The sequence below is a fragment of the Leuciscus leuciscus genome (assembly GCF_965113295.1).
Source record: "Leuciscus leuciscus genome assembly, chromosome: 17".
Classification (NCBI taxonomy): domain Eukaryota; kingdom Metazoa; phylum Chordata; class Actinopteri; order Cypriniformes; family Leuciscidae; genus Leuciscus; species Leuciscus leuciscus.
Window position 1 is genome coordinate 37,936,610 of NC_138741.1, and position 21,942 is coordinate 37,958,551.

The 21,942-nt window shown below is 39.1% G+C and overlaps 1 protein-coding gene across 1 annotated transcript in view; it reads left to right on the forward strand.

Moving 5' to 3' along the window:
* The window catches only part of esrrb (estrogen-related receptor beta), a 100,683-nt gene that overhangs the window by 18,086 nt on the left and 60,655 nt on the right, over positions 1-21,942 (forward strand). Inside the window, exons 2-3 of the mRNA XM_082143656.1 lie at positions 7,512-7,933; positions 21,451-21,567. Of these exons, the coding sequence (XP_081999782.1) occupies positions 7,512-7,933; positions 21,451-21,567 (539 nt within the window). The remainder of the gene's footprint in view (positions 1-7,511; positions 7,934-21,450; positions 21,568-21,942) is intronic.

Below are 21,942 nucleotides of genomic sequence, written 5' to 3' on the forward strand. Positions count from 1 at the left end.
ACAAATGTAAAACGCAACAAAAAAAAAGAAAAGTATAACAACTTAAAGTAAGGTTTATTATATGTATTTGGCTTAATTGGAGTTAAATATGATGAGAGAAAAAGACTAAACCACACAAAATAACACGAATGCTACACAGTCCCTCCAGAGAAACGTGATTATGCGATCGCATAATTCAATGCATAATCAGCCAAAGTCTGCATATTTATGCGGGGCCACATTTTTTAAAATACGCCGCACTTTCGCCACATAAATTGCCGATTTCCGCACGCAAAATATGCGGGGTTTGCATGATTTCATAATCCCCCATATTTTCGTTGCAAAAAAGTCACATATATATTAGCAGAAAGTTGAAAATGTTGTGTTTACTTCACACAAGAGCAGCCAATTTACCCTGTTGCCATGGCAACGTTATGAAGTGACGTAATTACGTGACGTGAACATTCATCAAACCGCAGTTTTTGCAAGTTCCCGCAATTTCATCACATAAAATTGCATAAATATCCCGCATATTCCATCGCATTTTTTAAGAAAACGTGCCGCATAATCAAGGATTTTTGCCCGCAACAATCACACAAAACCTGGTTGCGAATCACCAAAGAATGATTCCTTTAAATGAATCAGTCAAAAAGTCTCATGAATCAGAACTCGGTCTAATGACTCACTGAATCGTTGGAAATGAACTCTTAAAAACAAATGTAAAATGCAAAAAACTAATAATAAAAAAATAAAGTATAACACTTTACAGTAAGGTTTTAATTTTATCATGAACTAACAAGGAAGGCGTTTGATGTTTTGGTTTATCGTTTATGGACTCTTTAAAGATTTGCAATTGTTGCATGGATTTGAAAACTGAGCCAGAGTCATTCATGTTTATGAACAGTCATATTAAGTGAAATATCAGACCAGGACCGTCTCTGAATCTGATGCTGGCTCTCTGCTGGAGAGATTCTGCTGAGCGCATGCTTTATATATGAACATAGAGCCATTCAGACATGTATGCAATTATGCTAAGTGTCCCCTTCACCGTGACCTTTGACCCGGGGTTAAGCTCCCCTTGAAGTTTCTGAATAAAGCCTAAATGGAATTGCCCTGTATGCCACTGTTTCTAATATATGGCTGTTAATAAATAAAATGAATGTGCAGAAAGGTGCGTGTGCGTTTATCTGCTTATGACTCAACTCTGAGAACACAGAAACTGAGTTTCTCCTGCAGGCCGTCCTTGTAAAGACGAAATTCGTTCTTAAGCGATTAAACAAACAGATAATATAATGTTGGCTTCATCTCTACTGTCTGCAAGCATTTCATCATTAATATCAGTGTTGTTCACGACTGCTAAACACAGTTTTTGACACAACTGTCAACTGGGAAAATATTGAGAAAATAATAACTTGAATATTTTTGTTAACACTTTATTTTAGGGTCCAATTCTCACTATTAACTAGTTGCATATTACTAGTATATTGGCTATATTGGCTGTTTATTAGCATTTATATATGATCATATTCTACATCCCTTAATCACACAATACCTAAACTTAAAAACTACCTTACTAACTATTAATAAGCAGTAATTAGGAGTTTATTGAGGCAAAAGTCATAGTTAATAGTGAGAATTGGACCCTAAACTAAAGTGTTACCAAAAATATTCAAGTTATTATTTTCTCAATATTTTCCCAGTTGACAGTTGTGTCAAAAACTGTGTTTTGCAGTCGTGAACAACACTGATATTAATGATCATTGATATGAATGATCAAACGCAAAATATAATAATAAATATAATTTATTATTATATTTGTATTATATTATAAATGATGGTAACACTTTACGATAAGGTTCCATTAGTTAACATGAGTTACATAGTTAACATTACATTTGTTACAGTATTTATTAATCTCTGTTAACATTAGTTTATAAAAACACAGCTGTGTTTCATGAAATAATATTAACAGATGCAACTTTTGGTTTTAATAATGTATCAGTAAATATTGAAATTAACTTTAAGATTAATAAATGCTTTAGAAGTATTTTTCATTGATAATTCATGTTAACTAATGTAGTCAACTAATGTTATCAAATGAAACCTTACTGTAAAGTGTTACCTAATATATATATATATATATATATAGGCCCATAAAATTTAGATTTTTGAAATTGATGCAATGAATATTTCACATTCTTTTCATTACATGGAGTCTGAACTGAATCAGCGTATTCTTCTTCTTCCAAAAGATAAAGTATGGTAGATAAACAGCCGGTGTTAGTAGTCTTCTGAGACAGAGATGTCTTCCTCCGCGAGTCTGAACTGAGTCCGCATGTTCTTCTTCATTCCTACACTTCAACTGGCCGTGACTCTTAGTTTGGGGTTTCTCTGTAATATCCATCAGTGTCCGGGACGCAGCCGTCACACACTCTCTGACAGGGGCCTGTTTTCCACAAGGTCAGTGTTTTAACAAGGAGCTATTTTGTATTATTTATTTCAGCCGTTAACCTTCCGTTAACCGTTAATATTCCAGAGGTGGAATATACCACTGAATATACATGACACGAGAGACGGTGAAACGCTGCGATGAGATTTCATTTGACACGCTGACCCCGTCTCCACGGCCACGGGAAACCAGCGCGAGAAAATAAGGGTGACCTTCGACCCCTGACCTTGAACCCTGCGTCACCCTCGCATTTACAATTAAATCAGTCAGAGGAGCGGCTGTCTGCCGACTCGTGCTCGTATCTGCAGTTTATTTACTTATGTTTCTTTAAATGGAGGACTAAAAGCATTGAGAGCGTTTGTGTAACTTTAAATAAAATAAACTTTAATTTAAATAAAATTAAATATATATAAAATACTTGTTTTATTCCAGCTATCTACATGTAAAGCTTATTTAACTTAAACTAAAACTGAAAGAAAAATAATAAAAACTATAGACATTAAAAATGACACAAACAAAAAAATGAAAATGTAAAAGTAAAACTAATTCAAATATTTATAAAAACGTATAATAGTATCTCAATGATGCTAAAAGTAATACATACTGATTATTTCACGTACATATAAAAATCTGTCATATGGAGTTATTACAAAGGTAAAGCTAAATAAAACATTTAATATGAATTTATTAAAAAAAATTAAAGGTGATTATAAGATTGAAGATTTTTAAAAACTTTAAAATTAAAATGAGAACAAAAAATAAAAGTAAAACATTATTATATTTCTATTTTATATTTATAGTACATTTTCATATATTATATTTTTAAATAAAAATAATTCAAAATATTAATAAACTCTCAATGATATAGTATAAAACAGTGCTGGTGGTCAGTATAATGGTCAGAGTTGATTTGTATGGGATGAAGGGAAGCTTCGGTTTATTAATGCTGGAGTGACCCCTGAAACAGCTGTGTGACCCCGTCGTGTGACCCCGTCATGACCTTTGGAACAGATGTGTGTGACCCCGTCGTGACCCCTGAAACAGCTGTGTGTGACCCCGTCGTGACCCCTGAAACAGATGTGTGTGACCCGTCGTGACCCCTGAAACAGCTGTGTGACCCCCGTCGTGTGACCCCGTCATGACCCCTGGAACAGATGTGTGTGACCCCGTCGTGACCCCTGAAACAGCTGTGTGTGACCCCGTCGTGACCCCTGAAACAGATGTGTGTGACCCGTCGTGACCCCTGAAACAGATGTGTGTGACCCCGTAGTGTGACCCCGTCGTGGCCCCTGAAACAGATGTGTGTGACCCCGTCGTGACCCCTGAAACAGCTGTGTGTGACCCCGTCGTGGCCCCTGAAACAGATTTGTGTGACCCGTCGTGACCCCTGAAACAGATGTGTGTGACCCCGTCGTGTGACCCCGTCATGACCCCTGGAACAGATGTGTGTGACCCTGTCGTGATCCCTGAAACAGCTGTGTGTGACCCCTGAAACAGCTGTGTGTGACCCCGTCGTGACACCTGAAACAGATATGTGTGACCCCGTTGTGACCCCTGAAACAGATGTGTGTGACCCTGTCGTATGTGTGTGACCCCATCATGACCCCATTGTGACCCCTGAAAGAGTTGTGTGTGACACCCTCATGACCCCTGAAACAGCTGTGCGTGACCCCATCATGACCCCTGAAACAGATATGTGTGACCCCGTCGTGACCCCTGAAACAGCTGTGTGACCCCGTCGTGACCCCTGAAACAGATGTGTGTGACCCCGTCGTATGTGTGTGACCCCATCATAACCCCGTTGTGACCCCTGAAAGAGCTGTGTGTGACACCCTCATGACCCCTGAAACAGATGTGTGTGACCCCGTCGTGACCCCTGAAACAGATGTGTGTGACCCCGTCGTGACCCCTGAAACAGATGTGTGTGACCCCATCATGACCCCGTCGTAACCCCTGAAACAGCTGTGTGTGACCCCGTCGTTACCCCTGAAACAGATGTGTGTGACCCTATCATGACCCCGTCGTGACCCCTGAAACAGCTGTGTGTGACCCCGTCGTGACCCCTGAAACAGATGTGTGTGACCCCATCATGACCCCGTCGTAACCCCTGAAACAGATGTGTGTGACCCTATCATGACCCCGTCGTGACCCCTGAAACAGCTGTGTGTGACCCCGTCGTGACCCCTGTGACGTTCAGTGTGTGTAGGCCGGGCTGAAGTAAACCAGGCTGTGTGTGTGTGTGTGTGTGTGTGTGTTATAATATATAACTATTATAATAATCGTTACACCTTTAGAAATACAGCATTTAAACACATGACGAACAACAGATTCCAGATGCAACAAGGAATCTGTTCATTTTAACTTTGGTTACAATTATTTATGAAAAGAAATAATTCAGATTATAAATATATCTATATCTACGTAAAGGCTTCAAGTGTTGCTGAACTTGCTTCTGATTGTTGTGGCTTTAATAATAGGTTTTTCTGCAACTGTTCTCTGATATTGTTGTGCCGTTTGTCACAGGATTGGACTGATTTGATTTGCTACAACTATCCTAACATCTATAAAACATGGAGAGAAATATTAGTATTTGTCTTGATATGAGATGCCTGTGGTCATGTTATTCACTGAACGACAGCAGCAGTTTGACCGCTCCGCATTCATCATCTTCATTAGCTGATAACGCTTTATTTTTTCCTCAAATTAAAATTTAATGCAGATTTTTACTTATTTTTTTAATCAGGACCATATTCAAAATTAATATTCTTTCATAGGATTGCACAATAAATCATATTTTAATCGCAATCACGATTTCTCTATTAATTCAACATAATCATATGCAGTATTGGCCCACTGGTTATTTATCCCGGAAATATTGTTTTTATTTGTCATTTCTGTTCTGTTGCATCTGTGACATACCTATATATGCTTATCAGATATCAAGAGTTCAACTATAATGTTTGAGATTGTTGTTGCTCAATAAATCTGTGTTATAATAGAAAAAGCTGTAGCACTTTATTTTACAGTCCTGTTCCGCATGTACATACTACATACTTATTACAGTAATTACAGTAATAACTACTAGCCCTAAACCCATATAGTGGCCTTATATTACCCAGTATTTTCTGATGTAAGAACACACTGTAAGATCAATAAAGTGCAACCAGAAAAACATATTTTGAAATTATTGGAATTAATATTAGTCACTGTTTTGAATTCATTCATCACTGCATATGAATTGACATTCCCTTGATTCATGCTTACGTGAATGTGTAATAATATAAAAAGAAATTTCCTAAAATGACACCAGTTATGATTAAAGGCTAGGCATGCACCGATACAGAACTTTTGACCGATACCGATAATTCGTTATATTTGAAAGCCGATAACCGATATATTGGCTGATGATTTTAGATCCAAATTTTTATATATTTTTTGAGAGCCTGATTACAAAAACTAAAGTCTCACCATTAAAATCCCCATGTCCCAAACACACAATTACAATGTTCTCATTATAATGTTGTATAGTTGATATGACAGACTTGCACATGTTGCACTTTACTGTATTTTCTTTTTTTTTTAAGTGATTTCAATCATATTTCAAGCAGTTCGAAACCCTCATGTTGATCAGTGCGCATCTGAAGTGTCTCAGCTGGAGGAAATAATACATTATTTATCGGCTTTAATATATCGGCCAAGTTGTATTATTGGGACGATAACGATTACATAAAAATTTACATATATCGGCTGATACCGATATGGTGGCCGATATATAGTGCATCCCTATTAAAGGCCCTTCACACAATGAATAATAACGGTAAAGATGAAAATAAAAGTATTAGCGTCCACAACAATGCACAATATCGTTCTGTTTTTTTATAAGTGCATTCAAGTTTTGTCGTCTGCCACTTTAAATGCATGAGCTCTTTCATTTCTGACTCTGATTGGCTGTCAGTGTTTTTATCGTTCATCAGCTGGAGAAAAAAATTCTGAAAGGGATTCGCTCCTCTATTGTTATAGTTGTGGTGAGAACTTCACTATTCTCATAGAATTAGAGAGTGCCTGGACAGTCAAGTCATGTCACCTTTATTTTACACATGTACTCCACACGTACCAGATCTGGGCCGACACTATATTTCTGTCTGGCATCATTATAGTCCCAAAATAATCCCGTTTAACCATCATCGTTCCCGGGTCCGTTTCCCGTACAGCGTCGTAACTCGCTGCTTAATCACCATAGTATGAAACATCGTTGAATAAATCAACTAGCTAGTCTGTTTCCCAAATCATAATTGTCGCAAATGTGTCGTTCAACCACGCTGGTTAATGATGTTATTACGTGGTGGAGTAATAACTACTTTTAATGAATCTCTTTAAAATCAAATTAATGCTTGATGTTTTGCTATAAATTACAGACACTGATGACTATTTCTAATTTTTCTCAGTTATGTTGCTTTATTTCCAGATTCAATCATAGACTCGTTCTTACACACTAGAGCTCGTTCACACATGCACACTCTTCAAAAACGGTACTTTAAATCTCTTGACAAACTAAAAGACGTAAATGACATTTGTATGTATTATAAATATAAGATATAGATTGTACTGAATGTCAGCTTGATTATTTTGCTCAAGATCAGGATTTATTGAGTCCACACAGATGCAATCTAGAAACTCTTCTTCTAACCACAGGTCGAGATCTGTCGCTTCTAACACACAACTCTGCGATGCTGTTTGTGAATGTTCGTTATAACGATGGTTTCGGGAAACACCTACTCATTAAACTGCTGATAACGACAGAACTTGCGGACATAGTTGGCTAACGATGGTTTCAGGAAACGCACCCCAGCCCTGTTCTTATGAATGCACCCAAACAGCGACATAGTGTTGGTACACGTGGATTCACACGGCCCGGATGTGGGCCGGATCTGGGCCGACACTATGTTGCTGTCTGGACTCTATGAATTGGATTTTGTTGTGTCCCTGCTGACGGCTTGTTTACTGAAACTGATCTGACATCACACTTGTGTTTTTGCTCACTGGCCGTCCCCCTCTCACATGTGTGTGTGTGTGTGTCCTCCAGGCTGCTGACCAGGATGGCCGCTGAGGAGCGGCACATGACGTCCAGCTGTGGCTCCTACATTAAGACTGAGCCCTCCAGTCCGTCGTCTCTGGTGGACACGGCGAGCCACCCCAGTCCCGGCGCGCACTCGGACGCTAGTGGCGGCTACGCCAGCGCCATCAACAGCCACTCCAACGGCCTGGACTCTCCGCCCATGTTCACGGCGGGCGGGCCGCTGGGCGCGGGGGGGAGCGCCTGCCGAAAGCGCTACGAGGACTGTTCCAGCTCGCTGCTCGACGACCCCGCCTCCATCAAGTGCGAGTACATGCTCAACTCCATCCCTAAACGCCTGTGCCTGGTGTGCGGAGACATCGCGTCCGGGTATCACTACGGCGTGGCCTCCTGCGAAGCCTGCAAGGCCTTTTTCAAGAGAACAATACAAGGTAGGCCCTCTACATGTGGTCTTTGCTGAGTGTAAGTTCACCCTTCGCAGGGAGTTTGATTGACAGGCTATCTGACCAATCATAATCTGCCGAATCGGCCATTTTTGTCAATAACTGTCATTTTTCTCGCAATTCTGACTTTATAACATGCAGTTGTCAGTTTAAATCTCACAAACACGACTTTATATCACGCAATTCTGACTTTATAACACGCAATTGTGAGTTTATATCACGCAATTCTGACTTTATATCACACAATTCTGACTTTATAACATGCAATTCTGACTTTATAACACAATTGTGAGTTTATGTCTCGCAATTCTGACTTTCTAACATGCAATTGCGACTTTATATCACACAATTCTGACTTTTTAACACGCAATTCTGACTTTATATCACACAATTCTGACTTTATAACACGCAATTGTGAGTTTATATCACGCAATTCTGACTTTATATCACACAATTCTGACTTTATAACATGCAGTTGTCAGTTTATATCTCACAAACACGACTTTATATCACGCAATTCTGACTTTATAACACGCAATTGTGAGTTTATATCACGCAATTCTGACTTTATAACACACAATTCTGACTTTTTAACATGCAGTTGTCAGTTTATATCTCACAAACACGACTTTATATCACGCAATTCTGACTTTATAACACGCAATTGTGAGTTTATATCACGCAATTCTGACTTTATATCACACAATTCTGACTTTATAACATGCAATTCTGACTTTATAACACAATTGTGAGTTTATGTCTCGCAATTCTGACTTTCTAACATGCAATTGCGACTTTATATCACACAATTCTGACTTTTTAACACGCAATTCTGACTTTATATCACACAATTCTGACTTTATAACACGCAATTGTGAGTTTATATCACGCAATTCTGACTTTATATCACACAATTCTGACTTTATAACATGCAATTCTGACTTTATAACACACAATTCTGACTTTTTAAAATGCAATTGTGAGTTTATATCTGGCAATTCTGAGATTATATCTCAGGGCTGTGTCTTAATTGCGACAAAGCAGTCAGGAAAGTTAGTAGATTAACACCGGTGGATTTGAACTGTGTACTGACGTCTTTCCACGTTTGAAACAACATTCCTTCTGATGTTCATTCATGTTTATTTGATGCTGTAAATTAACTAGAAGGAAGAGATGATTGGTTCACGAGGAGCTTTAACTGAGGCAGCGATCTGTTACGACACATTAAAGAGCCACAAAATGGTATTTATTGTTAAATGTCTTTAAAAAATGACCAAATGTGAAAGTTGAGACTTTGTTTCACATCAAAAGTAAGCTGTTCTGTCCTGTCTGTGGCGCGTTGTCAGTCTCTCTGCTCCGGGATGTATTTTTCACTGTGTGAGAACATGATGTGGCAACAGTAACTAAAGGGGGCGGGTCTTTGCGAACGGTCAATTATGATGAGAAGTCAAACTAATATTTCACTATGAACTGAAACGATGAGAAACGATGAACCGTGGATGGCCAGTTGTCAATAAAAAGACGATGCTGTTATTGACGTATCATCATGACATGGTCGTGGTAATGTATGGTGTGGCGCCAGCGGTGACGTTCTAGTAATCAATCCATTTGATCGCCTATACGAGGTTTACTGTTACAGAGACATATGATCAGATGACCACACTGACCAGAGCGGATGAAATAGCCGTCTCTCCTCACTACAGCACAGTAGGAGTGGACAAACCAAAGCAGATCTTGACTAATGGCACTGATGGTTTAAAGGGGTGGTATAATGCCCTTTTCACAAGATGTAAAATAAGTCTCTGATGTCCCAGAGTGTGTATGTGAAGTTTTAACTCAAAATACCCCACAGATATTTTGATATAGCATGTTAAAATGGTCACTTTTTGAGGGTGAGCAAAAACACACAGTTTTTGTGTATGTCCCTTTAAATGCAAATGAGCTGATGCTCCCGGCACAGGGGGCGGAGCTTCAGGAGCTTGTGTCCTTTTCCCTCACACAGACATGCACTGAACATTTCAAAAACTTTTAGCCTTTTATGTTCAAACCGGTTTCAGACAATGATGGAGAGACTCAAGAAGAAGTGACAACATGTAGAAGCAACAGGAGGTTTCTGAATGGTTAGTTGATGACCTTAGCATATTGATTAGCTTATTCTGTCATGATAATCTATAAATCGTGTTCCGGGGGCAGGGTTTATGTAAATTTTAGGGTTGGTGATGTCACTAACTCGGGAGGAATGTTGTGTAGTCTCTACCAGCCGTTTGTTGTAGTTCTTAAAAAACAAAAAAAAAAGCAAATATCTCCCTTTACTTTGAGTGTTGTAACTGTGCAGATGTTGTTTATGCTCAAACAGCAACATTACACACTAACTAAAGTTAGAAAAGTCAAATCATAATCAACCACCCCTTTAAGTTCTGCTCCATATTGTGTCTTAATTTGGACCTATTATACAGAAAGAGACCATTTGACTGACATGTAAAGCACTGTAAAGGCCCGTTCACACCAGGAACTATAGCTATAAAGATAACTATATTGATAACTTTATTAGTATCTACACCAGTGGACGATATCGATCTGTTTATTCTATGCATGCGCTGTAGTTTTGTCGTCTGTTGCTTTAAATGCTCGAGCTCTTTAAAGCAGGATGGATTCTGATTGGCTGCCGATGCTGTCGGGAATTTTTTTTTGTGAAAATGATTTTTAGAGCTATATCTTTATCTTTATAGCAATAACTAAACAACTAACAATAACTCAAATTTAAATGGAAAATATAAAAGTAAAAACTAATTCAAACTATTTACAAAAACTATAATAGTATCTCGATGCTAAAGTAACACTGCGCAAAAATGGATGGATGAATGTTTTACTTGCTACTAAAACAGCATTTTAGCTGCTTTGAAGAGGGAAAACTGAACATGTTTCACTGAAAGGACAGACGAGTGTTTCCTGAGGATGAATATGTGTTCTGTGTCGGTGTGTGTGAGTGTGTGCAGAGCTGTGACTGTAATGCAGAGGTTTCTGTCGTGAGTCGAGATGTTCAGGGTCACAGAGTCAGAGTGAACTGATACACACCAGAGGAGTGTGTGTGTATGTCAGAGAGAGAGAGAGAGAGAGAGAGAGAGAGAGAGAGAGAGAGAGAGAGAGAGAGAGAGAGAGAGAGAGAGATTGAGTGTGTGTGTGTGTGTGTCAGAGAGATTCAGTGAGAGAGATGCTGAACAACAGCAGTCACACTGCTCTGATATCATAAACCTTTTGTATTTTATTGCTATTAATTGCATAAAAACTCACATTTCCCAATGCTCACAGTAAAAACGAATGTAATGTAAATGTGTCTGACACACATGCAAGTATTTGAAGTTTAACCTCACGATCTCCTCCAGTCCTTCTGTCTCTGACTGATAGTTTAGACTCTTTTATCAAGTAAAAGTCTCTCAGTATAATTGTACAAGCGTCCTCCTTCAGCTCGAGCTTCACGAGTCTTTCTGTGTCAAATCTGCCCTGATTTATCAAGGAAACGCAAGAATAACTTTGATATTGTTAGTAATATTTCAGCTGGACTGAAGCAGCTTCGCTTTACTTGATTATCATACATCATTTATTATCATAATCATGAGTATCAAATATGATCATCAGGCTTTTGGGGAAGGTTTATTTGTTCATCTCTCAATCATCATTGTATTGCATTGCATTATATGATTTAAAACTACAGAGATTTGATCATAAAACTAAGCATTTAATATAGACATATTATTGGCAGATATTGAGCGACAGCTGATATTCATATGGATTTTATGTAAGTATCTGCTATACTGTTATAAAGATCTCATTGATCACAAGCATCAGAATTTCATCTTTTTGTCCATTAATATCAGCATCTGCAGCAAATTGCATATTTTTGCTCAGTTTGGGCCTGTGAATAAAACTGAGCTGTTTTTCCTCCATATTCTCACTTTATCAGACTATATGAGTCATAAAAGCCTGATGCATCAAATATGATACGCAACAAAACTTTTTTTTAGACTTTGTCTAAAGGTTCAATAAACTGTTCCATAACTTCACACACATGTTTAAAGCCCCACTGTATGTGTTCATCTTCAGCATGAATCATGATAGTCTCCTCTGATTCACTGAGATTTCAGTGACAAAAACACGAGATCGCTCCATAAATCCCCGAACCCTCACGCCGTCAGGTGTTTAAACACTCGCGTTCAGGACCGCTTGTATCGGCTTTAAACAGTCTATGTACCTTTTGTGAAGCAAACAATCACGACTCGTCCAAAAACGCTGCTATTTGCGCTCACTGTTGACGAAACACGCGGCGGACCTCAAGTCACATATTTAGAGTCGGGCTTAAAAAACACAGCGTTTGTGACAAGACACTCGAACGAACGATCAGAACTAAGAAGAGGAGAGTTACACCAAAAGAAAGAAAGAAAGAAAGAAAGCAGCTTTGTATTGTCAGATGGCGATCCCCCCCTCTATCGCTGTGCTGTTCCTCTTGGAGCGCTGCCTGTAATGGAGCTAATCTAGAGCCGTTTGTCCGAGCCACAGGAGTTTTGTCAATAACAATCAGCGTTCAGCAGGAGTAATTAAGGCCGAGGCTTTTCATTATGCCGGGGGGAGGGGCTTGTCTCCGGGGACGACCGGCGCAATTAGAAACGCAGGCACGCGTCGCCGGGTAATTTCAGGAAGGAGGGGAAGAAACAGAGGACTTTCTTTAGATTGAAGAGGGACTGGTTTTTGTCTCGTGCAAGAGCCGGACGACTAATGGCATAATAAGCAGACGAAAGGCTCGGGAAGAACGAGGGAGGATTTGAGGCAGGGCAGGTTGAGACAACGAGAGGAGGAAGAATAGGGCAGACGTTGAGCTTTTGACAGAAGAAGACAAGTAAAGAGGCATGAGAGATGTGGATTAGATGTGATTAAGTAAGTAAATAACAGGGTTGAGGGTTTCCATGATCCAACAGACATTCGGTCTGAACGGGACAGATATAGGCCTATAACAGGGAAAGTTCAGAAAAACTCTACGATAAACCAGCTGACGAAGATATGGTCCAAGACCGGTTTTCTAACTGAATGTTCTCGGAACCTTTGATGTACGGTTCATTACATGTTGTTTTTTAAATGTCTTGGTTAAACAGACGTTTAGGGAACGTTCCGTTTCATCATTATCGGAATGTTACATTTAAATGTTCTCTGAACGTTTTGAAACAAGTAGTAACATTTAAAAAAAACGTTAGATGAACATCCAACTAAAATGTTGTTGTTGTTTTTTTGGTAACTTTTATTAAAGCCAAAATAACTTTGAACGAACGTTCTGTTAACGTTACTGGAAGAACGTTTGATCATAACTTTGAGAGATCCTTCTGAGAACGTTCCCTGTTAGCTGGTAAGGTTTCTATAAGTTAACATTAGTTAAAGTCCCATTGTAGTCAATCATTTTTCCCCTTAAAACTCATCTTTGATCACCAAAAAGACATTTAAATGTTTTTTTTCTTCTTTTTCTTGAAAATGTCTTAAAATATCTTGAATGTAACTCGACACCCTTGCCTCATTTAGTATGCACGGTTCTATGAATATGCAAATGAGCCCCGCCTCCATTCACTCAGCTCAGAGATCCACTGGTTGACGATCACACGTTGATCTGATTGGTTACAAGGTAGTTTGTGACGTCAGAAACACCAGCGATTTCAAAGCGTGTGTTTGAGACTGTCTTTGGTTCACTGCAGTTTTAAGGAGAAAATACTCAGCAATGCTGTCGACTTATGAACTTACACATGGTTTGTCTTAAAGCATATTACAGTTGTGGTATAATGCCCTTTTCACATTCCCCAGAGTGTGTATGTGACGTTTTAGCTCAAAATACCCCACAGATATTTTTATATAGCATGTTAAAATTGTCATTTCTGAATGGTTAGTTGATGAATTTATGTAGCTGATGTGTAGTTATCTTCTAGTCATTGATTAGCGTATTCTGTCATGATAATCTATAAATCGTGTTCAGGGGGCGGGGTTTATGTAAATTCTAGGGTTGGTGATGTCACTAACCCGGGAGGAATGTGGTGTAGTCTCTACCAGCCGTTTGTTATAGTCCTTAAAAAGCAATTTCTTTGAAAGAAAATATCTCCCTTTGCTTTGAACTTTGAGCGTCGTAACTTTGCAGATGTTGTTTATGCTCAAACAGCAACATTACACACTAACTAAAGTTAGAAAAGTCAAATCATAATCAACCACCCCTTTAAACAACATATAAACAACATTAAAAACTTAATTTTCACCACTTTAACTTAACAAATTAATATTAACTAACAATAAAAACACTTCTGAAGGATTGATTAATCTCAGTTAATGCTAATTAATTTATTAATAAAATCAAAAGTTGTATCTGTTAACATTATTTAATGCACCTGAGCTAACATGAACAGTTGTATGTGTGATGAATAAATACTTTAACAAATGTTTTGCTCATTGTTAGTTGTAATGCAACTAATGGGACCTACCATAAACCAAGTCTTACCATAAATCCTGTATGCTATAAGGTAAAGATGGAAATAAAGTACTAAAAAGTATCTCAAACATACTAATACTAATACTAGAGTTGATAGAAACGGTGAAATCATGAAATCTGAATTCCTTATGATTCTCATCACTAAACAAACATAAGAAAGGTGAACTGAATCAGTTTTAGCCCTTAATTTCTTTGAAAGCGACCAAGTGTTTATCATTCTGTGGATTCAAACTGTGGAGCAAATCTTGCGAATGCAATTTACTTGTGTTTCAAGTGTAAACCCTTCAGTGACTTGTTGATGTTTGCAAATCACATTTATATAGAATATGGAATTCTTGGAATATCTACTGTAGGTTCATTTTAGTGTTCATTCATAATAAATTAGATTAAAACTCTCATGAAAGTTTAATTCCGGTTCTGGGCAGAAAGATGATTTGTAGACTGTTTCTGAAGTGGTGAAAATGTTTTACATTTTACAATTTAGAAGCTGTAATCAGTGTCTATCTGAAGATAAAACTTTCTGTACAGACACATGCATACAGAGACTAACAAGAGCAGGGTGGTTAGTGTTAGGGTTTGCTTTGTCATTAGTCACTTTTGCTTTGTTTATTTCGACCTTCAACCAAAAAATACCTTTTAAAGCAACCAGTATTGGGGAAATTACTTTGAAAAGTAATGCATTACAACAGGGCTCGACATTAACGCTTGTCCGGGACAAGTGGATTTATTTAAGGGACAAGTAAAAGAGAATTTTACTTGCCCGACCAGACAAGTATCCTGATATGTCAATAACAAAAAAAACAACAACAAAAAACTTTGGAATCACAAAAACGAGAGAATGATTTTGATATTTATTACATTTATTCTAAGTTGCGATCGATAGTGGATGATAACTGTATTACCGACGGTAACAATGTTGTGCTGTTGAGGCTCGTGCAGCATTTTGAACGAATCGGTTGAATCAAAGATTCAATGACCCATTCATAAACATATGTCTCATTCTTGAATGAATCAGTCGTTCGAACGAATCATTTGAGTGAATGAATCAATGACTCGCTCATTAAGACGGTCACCTGCCGCCACCTACTGGTGGTTTAGTGTTATGTTTAAAAGCATCATTCACACACACACCCGTGACCCATACACACCTGTCACCCCATACACACCCGTGACCCAAACACACCCGTCACCCCATACACACCCGTAACCCAAACACCCCCGTCACCCCATACACACCCGTGACCCCATACACACCCGTGACCCACACACACTTGTGACCCAAACACACCCGTCACCCCATACACACCCGTAACCCAAACACCCCCGTCACCCCATACACACCCGTGACCCCATACACACCCGTGACCCACACACACTTGTGACCCAAACACACCCGTCACCCCATACACACTCGTGACCCAAAAACACCGGTGACCCACACACACCCGTCACCCCATACACACCCGTAACCCACACACACCCATGACCCAAACACACCCGTGACCCAAACACACCCGTCACCCCATACACACCCGTCACCCCATACACACCCGTGACCAACACACCCGTCACCCCATACACACCCGTGACCCACACACACCCGTCACCCCAAACACCCCCGTCACCCCATACACACCCGTGACCCACACACACCCGTCACCCCAAACACCCCCGTCACCCCATACACACCCGTCACCCCATACACACCCGTGACCCACACACTCCCGTGACCCAAACACACCCGTCACCCCATACACACCCGTGACCCACACACACCCGTGACCCAAACACACCCGTCACCCCATACACACCCGTGACCCACACACACCCGTGACCCAAACACACCCGTCACCCCATACACACCCGTCACCCCATACACACCCGTGACCCACACACACCCGTGACCCAAACACACCCGTCACCCCATACACACCCGTCACCCCATACACACCCGTGACCAACACACCCGTCACCCCATACACACCCGTCACCCCAAACACACCCGTCACCCCATACACACACACCCGTGACCCAAACACACCCGTCACCCCATACACACCCGTGACCCACACACACCCGTGACCCAAACACATACACACCCGTGACCCACACACACCCGTGACCCAAACACACCCGTCACCCCAAACACCCCCGTCACCCCATACACACACACCCGTGACCCAAACACACCCGTCACCCCATACACACCCGTGACCCACACACACCCGTGACCCAAACACACCCGTCACCCCATACACACTCATGACCCAAAAACACCCGTGACCCACACACACCCCCACACACACCCATGACCCACACACACCCGTGAGCCTAGTCCCGAGCCCTATCTCAGCACAGGTGTAAAGTTGTGTGAATCTCCATCTCCTTCTCTTTCCTCTATGGAGTAATAGAGTCTGACAGTAGGCCTGTAAAAGTCAGGTTAGATTTTGATGAGGAAGACCTTCCATTTTACTGTAATTTACTTACTTGACCCGAGTCTCTCCCCAAACCATGGCCTGGCACTGGTCCTGAAATACCATCAAAGAAATTAAAGCGGATTAATGTCGAGAAGGTTAAAAAAAAAACAGACTTTATTTGTCTTCTCCAATCCCAAGACTTTTATTTTAAAAATATAACTTTTATAGGACTTCTAAAGTAGATCCACTCTGAAACTGAAGCGATTGCGCGCTCGTCTTCCATATTGCATCATTTCTAAGTGTTGCCTCTTGTTTACAAACAAAATCTTTACATGATGAGATTTTTGACAGTAAATTTCAGCTGTCCGTCCTGTAGCTTTCCATATAAAATGAAAGCTTTATGATTTAAAGTCGTCATGAAAGGGAAGTTGCACTAGTCTTTTCTCTATTGTGTCGTATATCTGAGTGAAACGCTTCTGGAACAAGAACAAATGTGGGCGGGGCTTGATTGTGTCTGTGGGGAATTGATTGGGTGGTTGTGGTTTGCTATTGGCTGATCTCATGTGAGTGACAGGTTATAGCCCCGTCCTCGTCATCAGAGAAGAGAAGAGATGCTGCAAGATTAACTTATTCTGATTAAAGATTATTAAAACAATAATGATGTACACCGATAAATCATTTATAATAAACACTGCAATATTCAATAAAAAATTTAAATAGAATTGTCATTTTTAATTTCATGGTCAATTTAATATTTGAAATTAATATTATAATATTAATATAAAAAAATTAAGACAGCCATAATTTTACAGTTACACTTAAATAATAAATAAAATGAATGTTATCATATATTTTTTTCATTATAATACATATCTATTTTTTATTTTACAGTGAAACATTACAATAGTAATATGTTATTTTAAACATTTGAATCTTTTTAAATCTTTTTTATTTATATTTTATATATATATATATATATAAATATTAAAAAAGATTCAAATGTTTAAAATAACATATTACTATTGTAATACCATTTGTGCCCATTTTAAATTGCTATTTCAATTTTGATCGGAAAAATCACAATTTAGTTTTTACATCAAATTGTGCAGCACTAACCTGGATATTAAAAAATTCTATGGTTGTTCGCTTTACATGTCAGTCACTAAGGCCTAGTCCACTATATATAAGGTCCACATCACCTCTTATTCAAACTGGTCCAGACAGAAGAGGCCAGAATAAGCTGTGAAGTGGACCAGTCTGATGCCGAGAGCCGGAGGTGTGTGTGCGTGAGACGAGGAGTGTATTTCTGAGGGAATAAGAGCCATCAGTCTCCCGGTGGAGCGGGCCAATCAGACAGCCGGGATACGCTTACCAACACTGCAATTCAAGACGGATCCTGCCGTAATGATCCCACAGGGATGCATCCCAGAATAGGAAGTTTCAGCCTTTCCTTCTCCACAAAATGATAGGATAAAGGAAGGATGAGTCTCTGCTCATTCAAGCTGTGGGAAAAGCAATGCGTGAGTCAAAACGCACAGGAAATGTGTTTGATTAGAGTTTAGTTGCTCGGGACAACAAACGGGAAAACAGGAAGAGGCGCAATCAGACTTTATCACACTCATTTCCACACCTTTATTTACCCCAAACCCAAAGAGATCTGCTGCATTTGCATACTGATTTGTATAACCCAGATAAAAGGGTGAATTTCTAATTATTTAATACATCTTGGGACCATCCGCTTGATCTGTGCAATAATGTTAACATAATTGCATAAGTTGGGAATGGGGGATGGAAGCGTTTTGTGGAATATTTCAGAAAGCAGAAGACCGCTGATAATCTCCTCGCTCCACATATGAGGCGACTGACCTGTTCATTCATATCTGTACAGTAGAACGGCATCAGCTGCACGCTTTATCTCTGCTAATCCACTGCAATAAATAAAGGCATACATAATTCATAAGATTTGTTCCTGAGAAACCTTTAAGAAAGGTTTACAGCAGTGATGCTGATAGATCAATGGTAGTTTAACTGATCTGAGTAACGACACTATAGTCTCTGTAGAGCCGCTTTACGGCTGGAATTTAATTTGTTTCATAATTAATGAATTTAACAACATTAACACTGTTATTTTGCTGTTTATCACTGTGAAGCTGCTTTGAAACAATCTGTCTTGTGTACAGCGCTATAGAAATAATGCTGAGTGGACTTGACAAGTAGTCAGTCAATATATTTCCAAGATATTTGGCATTTATTAGTTATCTAGTTTGTAATGGGACTATTATTTTGAGGATCTCGCAACACTTTCTTTATTTGTGAAAACGGTAGCACTTTATTTCACAGTCCTGTTCCCCATGTACATATTATGTACCTTTACTTTTATTTTAAGGCATTTACTTATTATATTTATTACAATAACTGGGTAATAACTAGGTAAAACCCTGATCCTAAACCTAACTGTAACCCATGTAGTGGCCTTATATTACCCAGTACTCTCTTAGGTAAGTACACTGTAAGTGCTCGTACTGTACAATAAAGTGCAACCGTGAAAACTACTATAATGTTATTAATTAAAAGAAGTTTATATCTAAAGTATAAGCCTGATTATTTTATTTTAGGTTTAATTTTCATCAAATTCAAGTAATTTTCTCCATACTGATCCATTTGAAAATTATTCATTTGTAATTTAGCAAATATTATGTTGAGTAAATATAAATGTCATTGCTGCACGTTATTTATTATCTTTAAATTAAATATTGTGATCGTTTCTCTAAGATATCAGCATCAGCCTTTTTTTAAAAAGCGGTCAACAACTAATATTTTGTGTTATATAGTGTATATATAATTTGATCATTATGGAAGCTTGTCTCCGCTACAGAATAACTCAATGGAAAAAAGGTAATTGCGACTTTTTATTTCACAATTCAGGCATTTTTCTCAAAATTGCGAAATATAAAGTCACAATTGCAAGATAAAAGTCTGAATTGTGTGATAAAATGTCACAATTACCTTTTTTTATTGTGTTATTCTGTAGCTTCCATGAAAATAAGCATAAATCAGTGAGTTTTGAATAGAGAGACAGCAGAACATTGAACAGTTTACACTAATAGAGTTGAAACACAGTTGTCATGAATAAGAACCTGCCAGAACCGACCCATTTAATTTTGCCACGCTGCACTTTATAAAGTCCGCAATAAATACATGCGCTGTGTGTTTCAGTGTGAAGCGGCTCTGTGTTTATTTCCACGATCTGGTGTTTTCAGCGGCTCCGAGCGGCTCCATTCACAGTAAAAGCTGCTGATTTGGATGCTTATAATGTGCATTTGAAAACATAACATGCACCGACCATCTTCCCAAACTTGTGATGAGAAGTGCTTATAAACCTTAAAAAGCTGCTGTCAACTTAAGAGAAACGGTTGCACATATAAAATTAAAGCTTCATGATTTAAAGTCGTCATGTAAGTGAAGTTGCACTAGTCTTTTCTCTATTGTGTCGTATATCGAGTGAAACACTTCTGGTACAAGAACAAATGTGGGCGGGGCTTGATTGTGTCTGTGGGGAATTGATTGGAATGTTTGTGGTTTGCTATTGGCTGATCTCATGTGAGTGACAGGTTATAGCCCCGCCCTCATCATCAGAGAAGAGAAGAGATGCTGCAAGAGGAACTTATTCTGAGTCAAGATTATTAACACAATAATGATGTGCACCCATAAATCATTTATAATAAACTGCAATATCCTAAACTGCAAAAAAATTGATTTCATGGTGACTTTAAAAGATACACACTCATGGACACAGAGATGTTGTTCTTTTCCTGGTGAATCCCGGTGGTGTCCCGCACTCAGTGTTATTTTCCTCCGCCGTTCAGTGTTTTTATTCACCACACCGATCAAGACGAGCCTGAATAAATTGAGCGAGCGCATAGACATTCAAACCACACGCTCGCAGGAGAACAAGAGCGCCGCAGCCGACTGTCACTCTGCATTTAGCCTCCTCTCCTGCCATTACCCATACATGTCCTAATTGAAATGCCTCGCGCAGTTAAATGTACATGGACACAAGCAGAATGGCCGAGCGTATCAAGCACTTTGCCTATTGTTACTCTCACAATGCGACTCAAACGGCTCTGTTATTGTGCAGGTATGAAGCGCTGAAGTGCTCAGCTTGAATAATGTATCAGGATCTGGTTATGTGCTCTATGTAAATAGCGGGCGCAGCAAAAGAGCTCTCGCTGTGGCGATACGTGAAGCCGCTGAACATGCGCTCTGAATGTGAGAATGTAATCTGGCGAGGTGTGATTTGAATAGAAGCTTTAGTTTTGAATCCTGTCTCATCTGTTTTGTTGCCTCATGTTTCTTCATCTTCCCGGCACACGCTGTCCCTGTTCTGTAGTGTCTCGCGGCCACAAGCAATTTATCAAATTGAGTAAAAGATGATTTTATAAATAAAGTGATTTATAGAGTGTTCTTCTGATGGCTTTGATGGATGCAGTGCGGTGTTGTAAAGCTCTCCTGCATTAGCTTGTTGTGCTGGGGTTATTTCTGGCCTCACGCTGTCTCTCCTCTCCGTGTTTCTCCAGGTAACATCGAGTACAGCTGTCCGGCCACCAATGAGTGCGAGATCACCAAGCGGAGACGCAAGTCGTGTCAGGCGTGCCGCTTCATGAAGTGTCTGAAAGTGGGCATGCTGAAGGAAGGTGAGGAGATCCGCTGGGTCACGGCATCTTTGCACTGTGTGTGAGAGGCTCGTTCTACATGCTGATCTTCAGGGCCAGGGTTATTAGACTTATTTTACTAAAATCATTTTAAAATATATATTTTGTTACTTTAAACGATATAAACGGTAACACTTTTCAATTTAAGGTTTCATTCATAACTATACACATTTCTATTGCATTTATAAATGTTAGTTAACATTTATTTTAACATGAACTAATACATTATTAAAATGAAAAATGTTATATCTGTTAATACTATTTAATGTAACATTAATTTTAACACGTTTTATGTTTACGTTTTAGTAATTTTAGTACTTAAACTTAAAATTATTTTATTTCACTAACTTTTTTTTG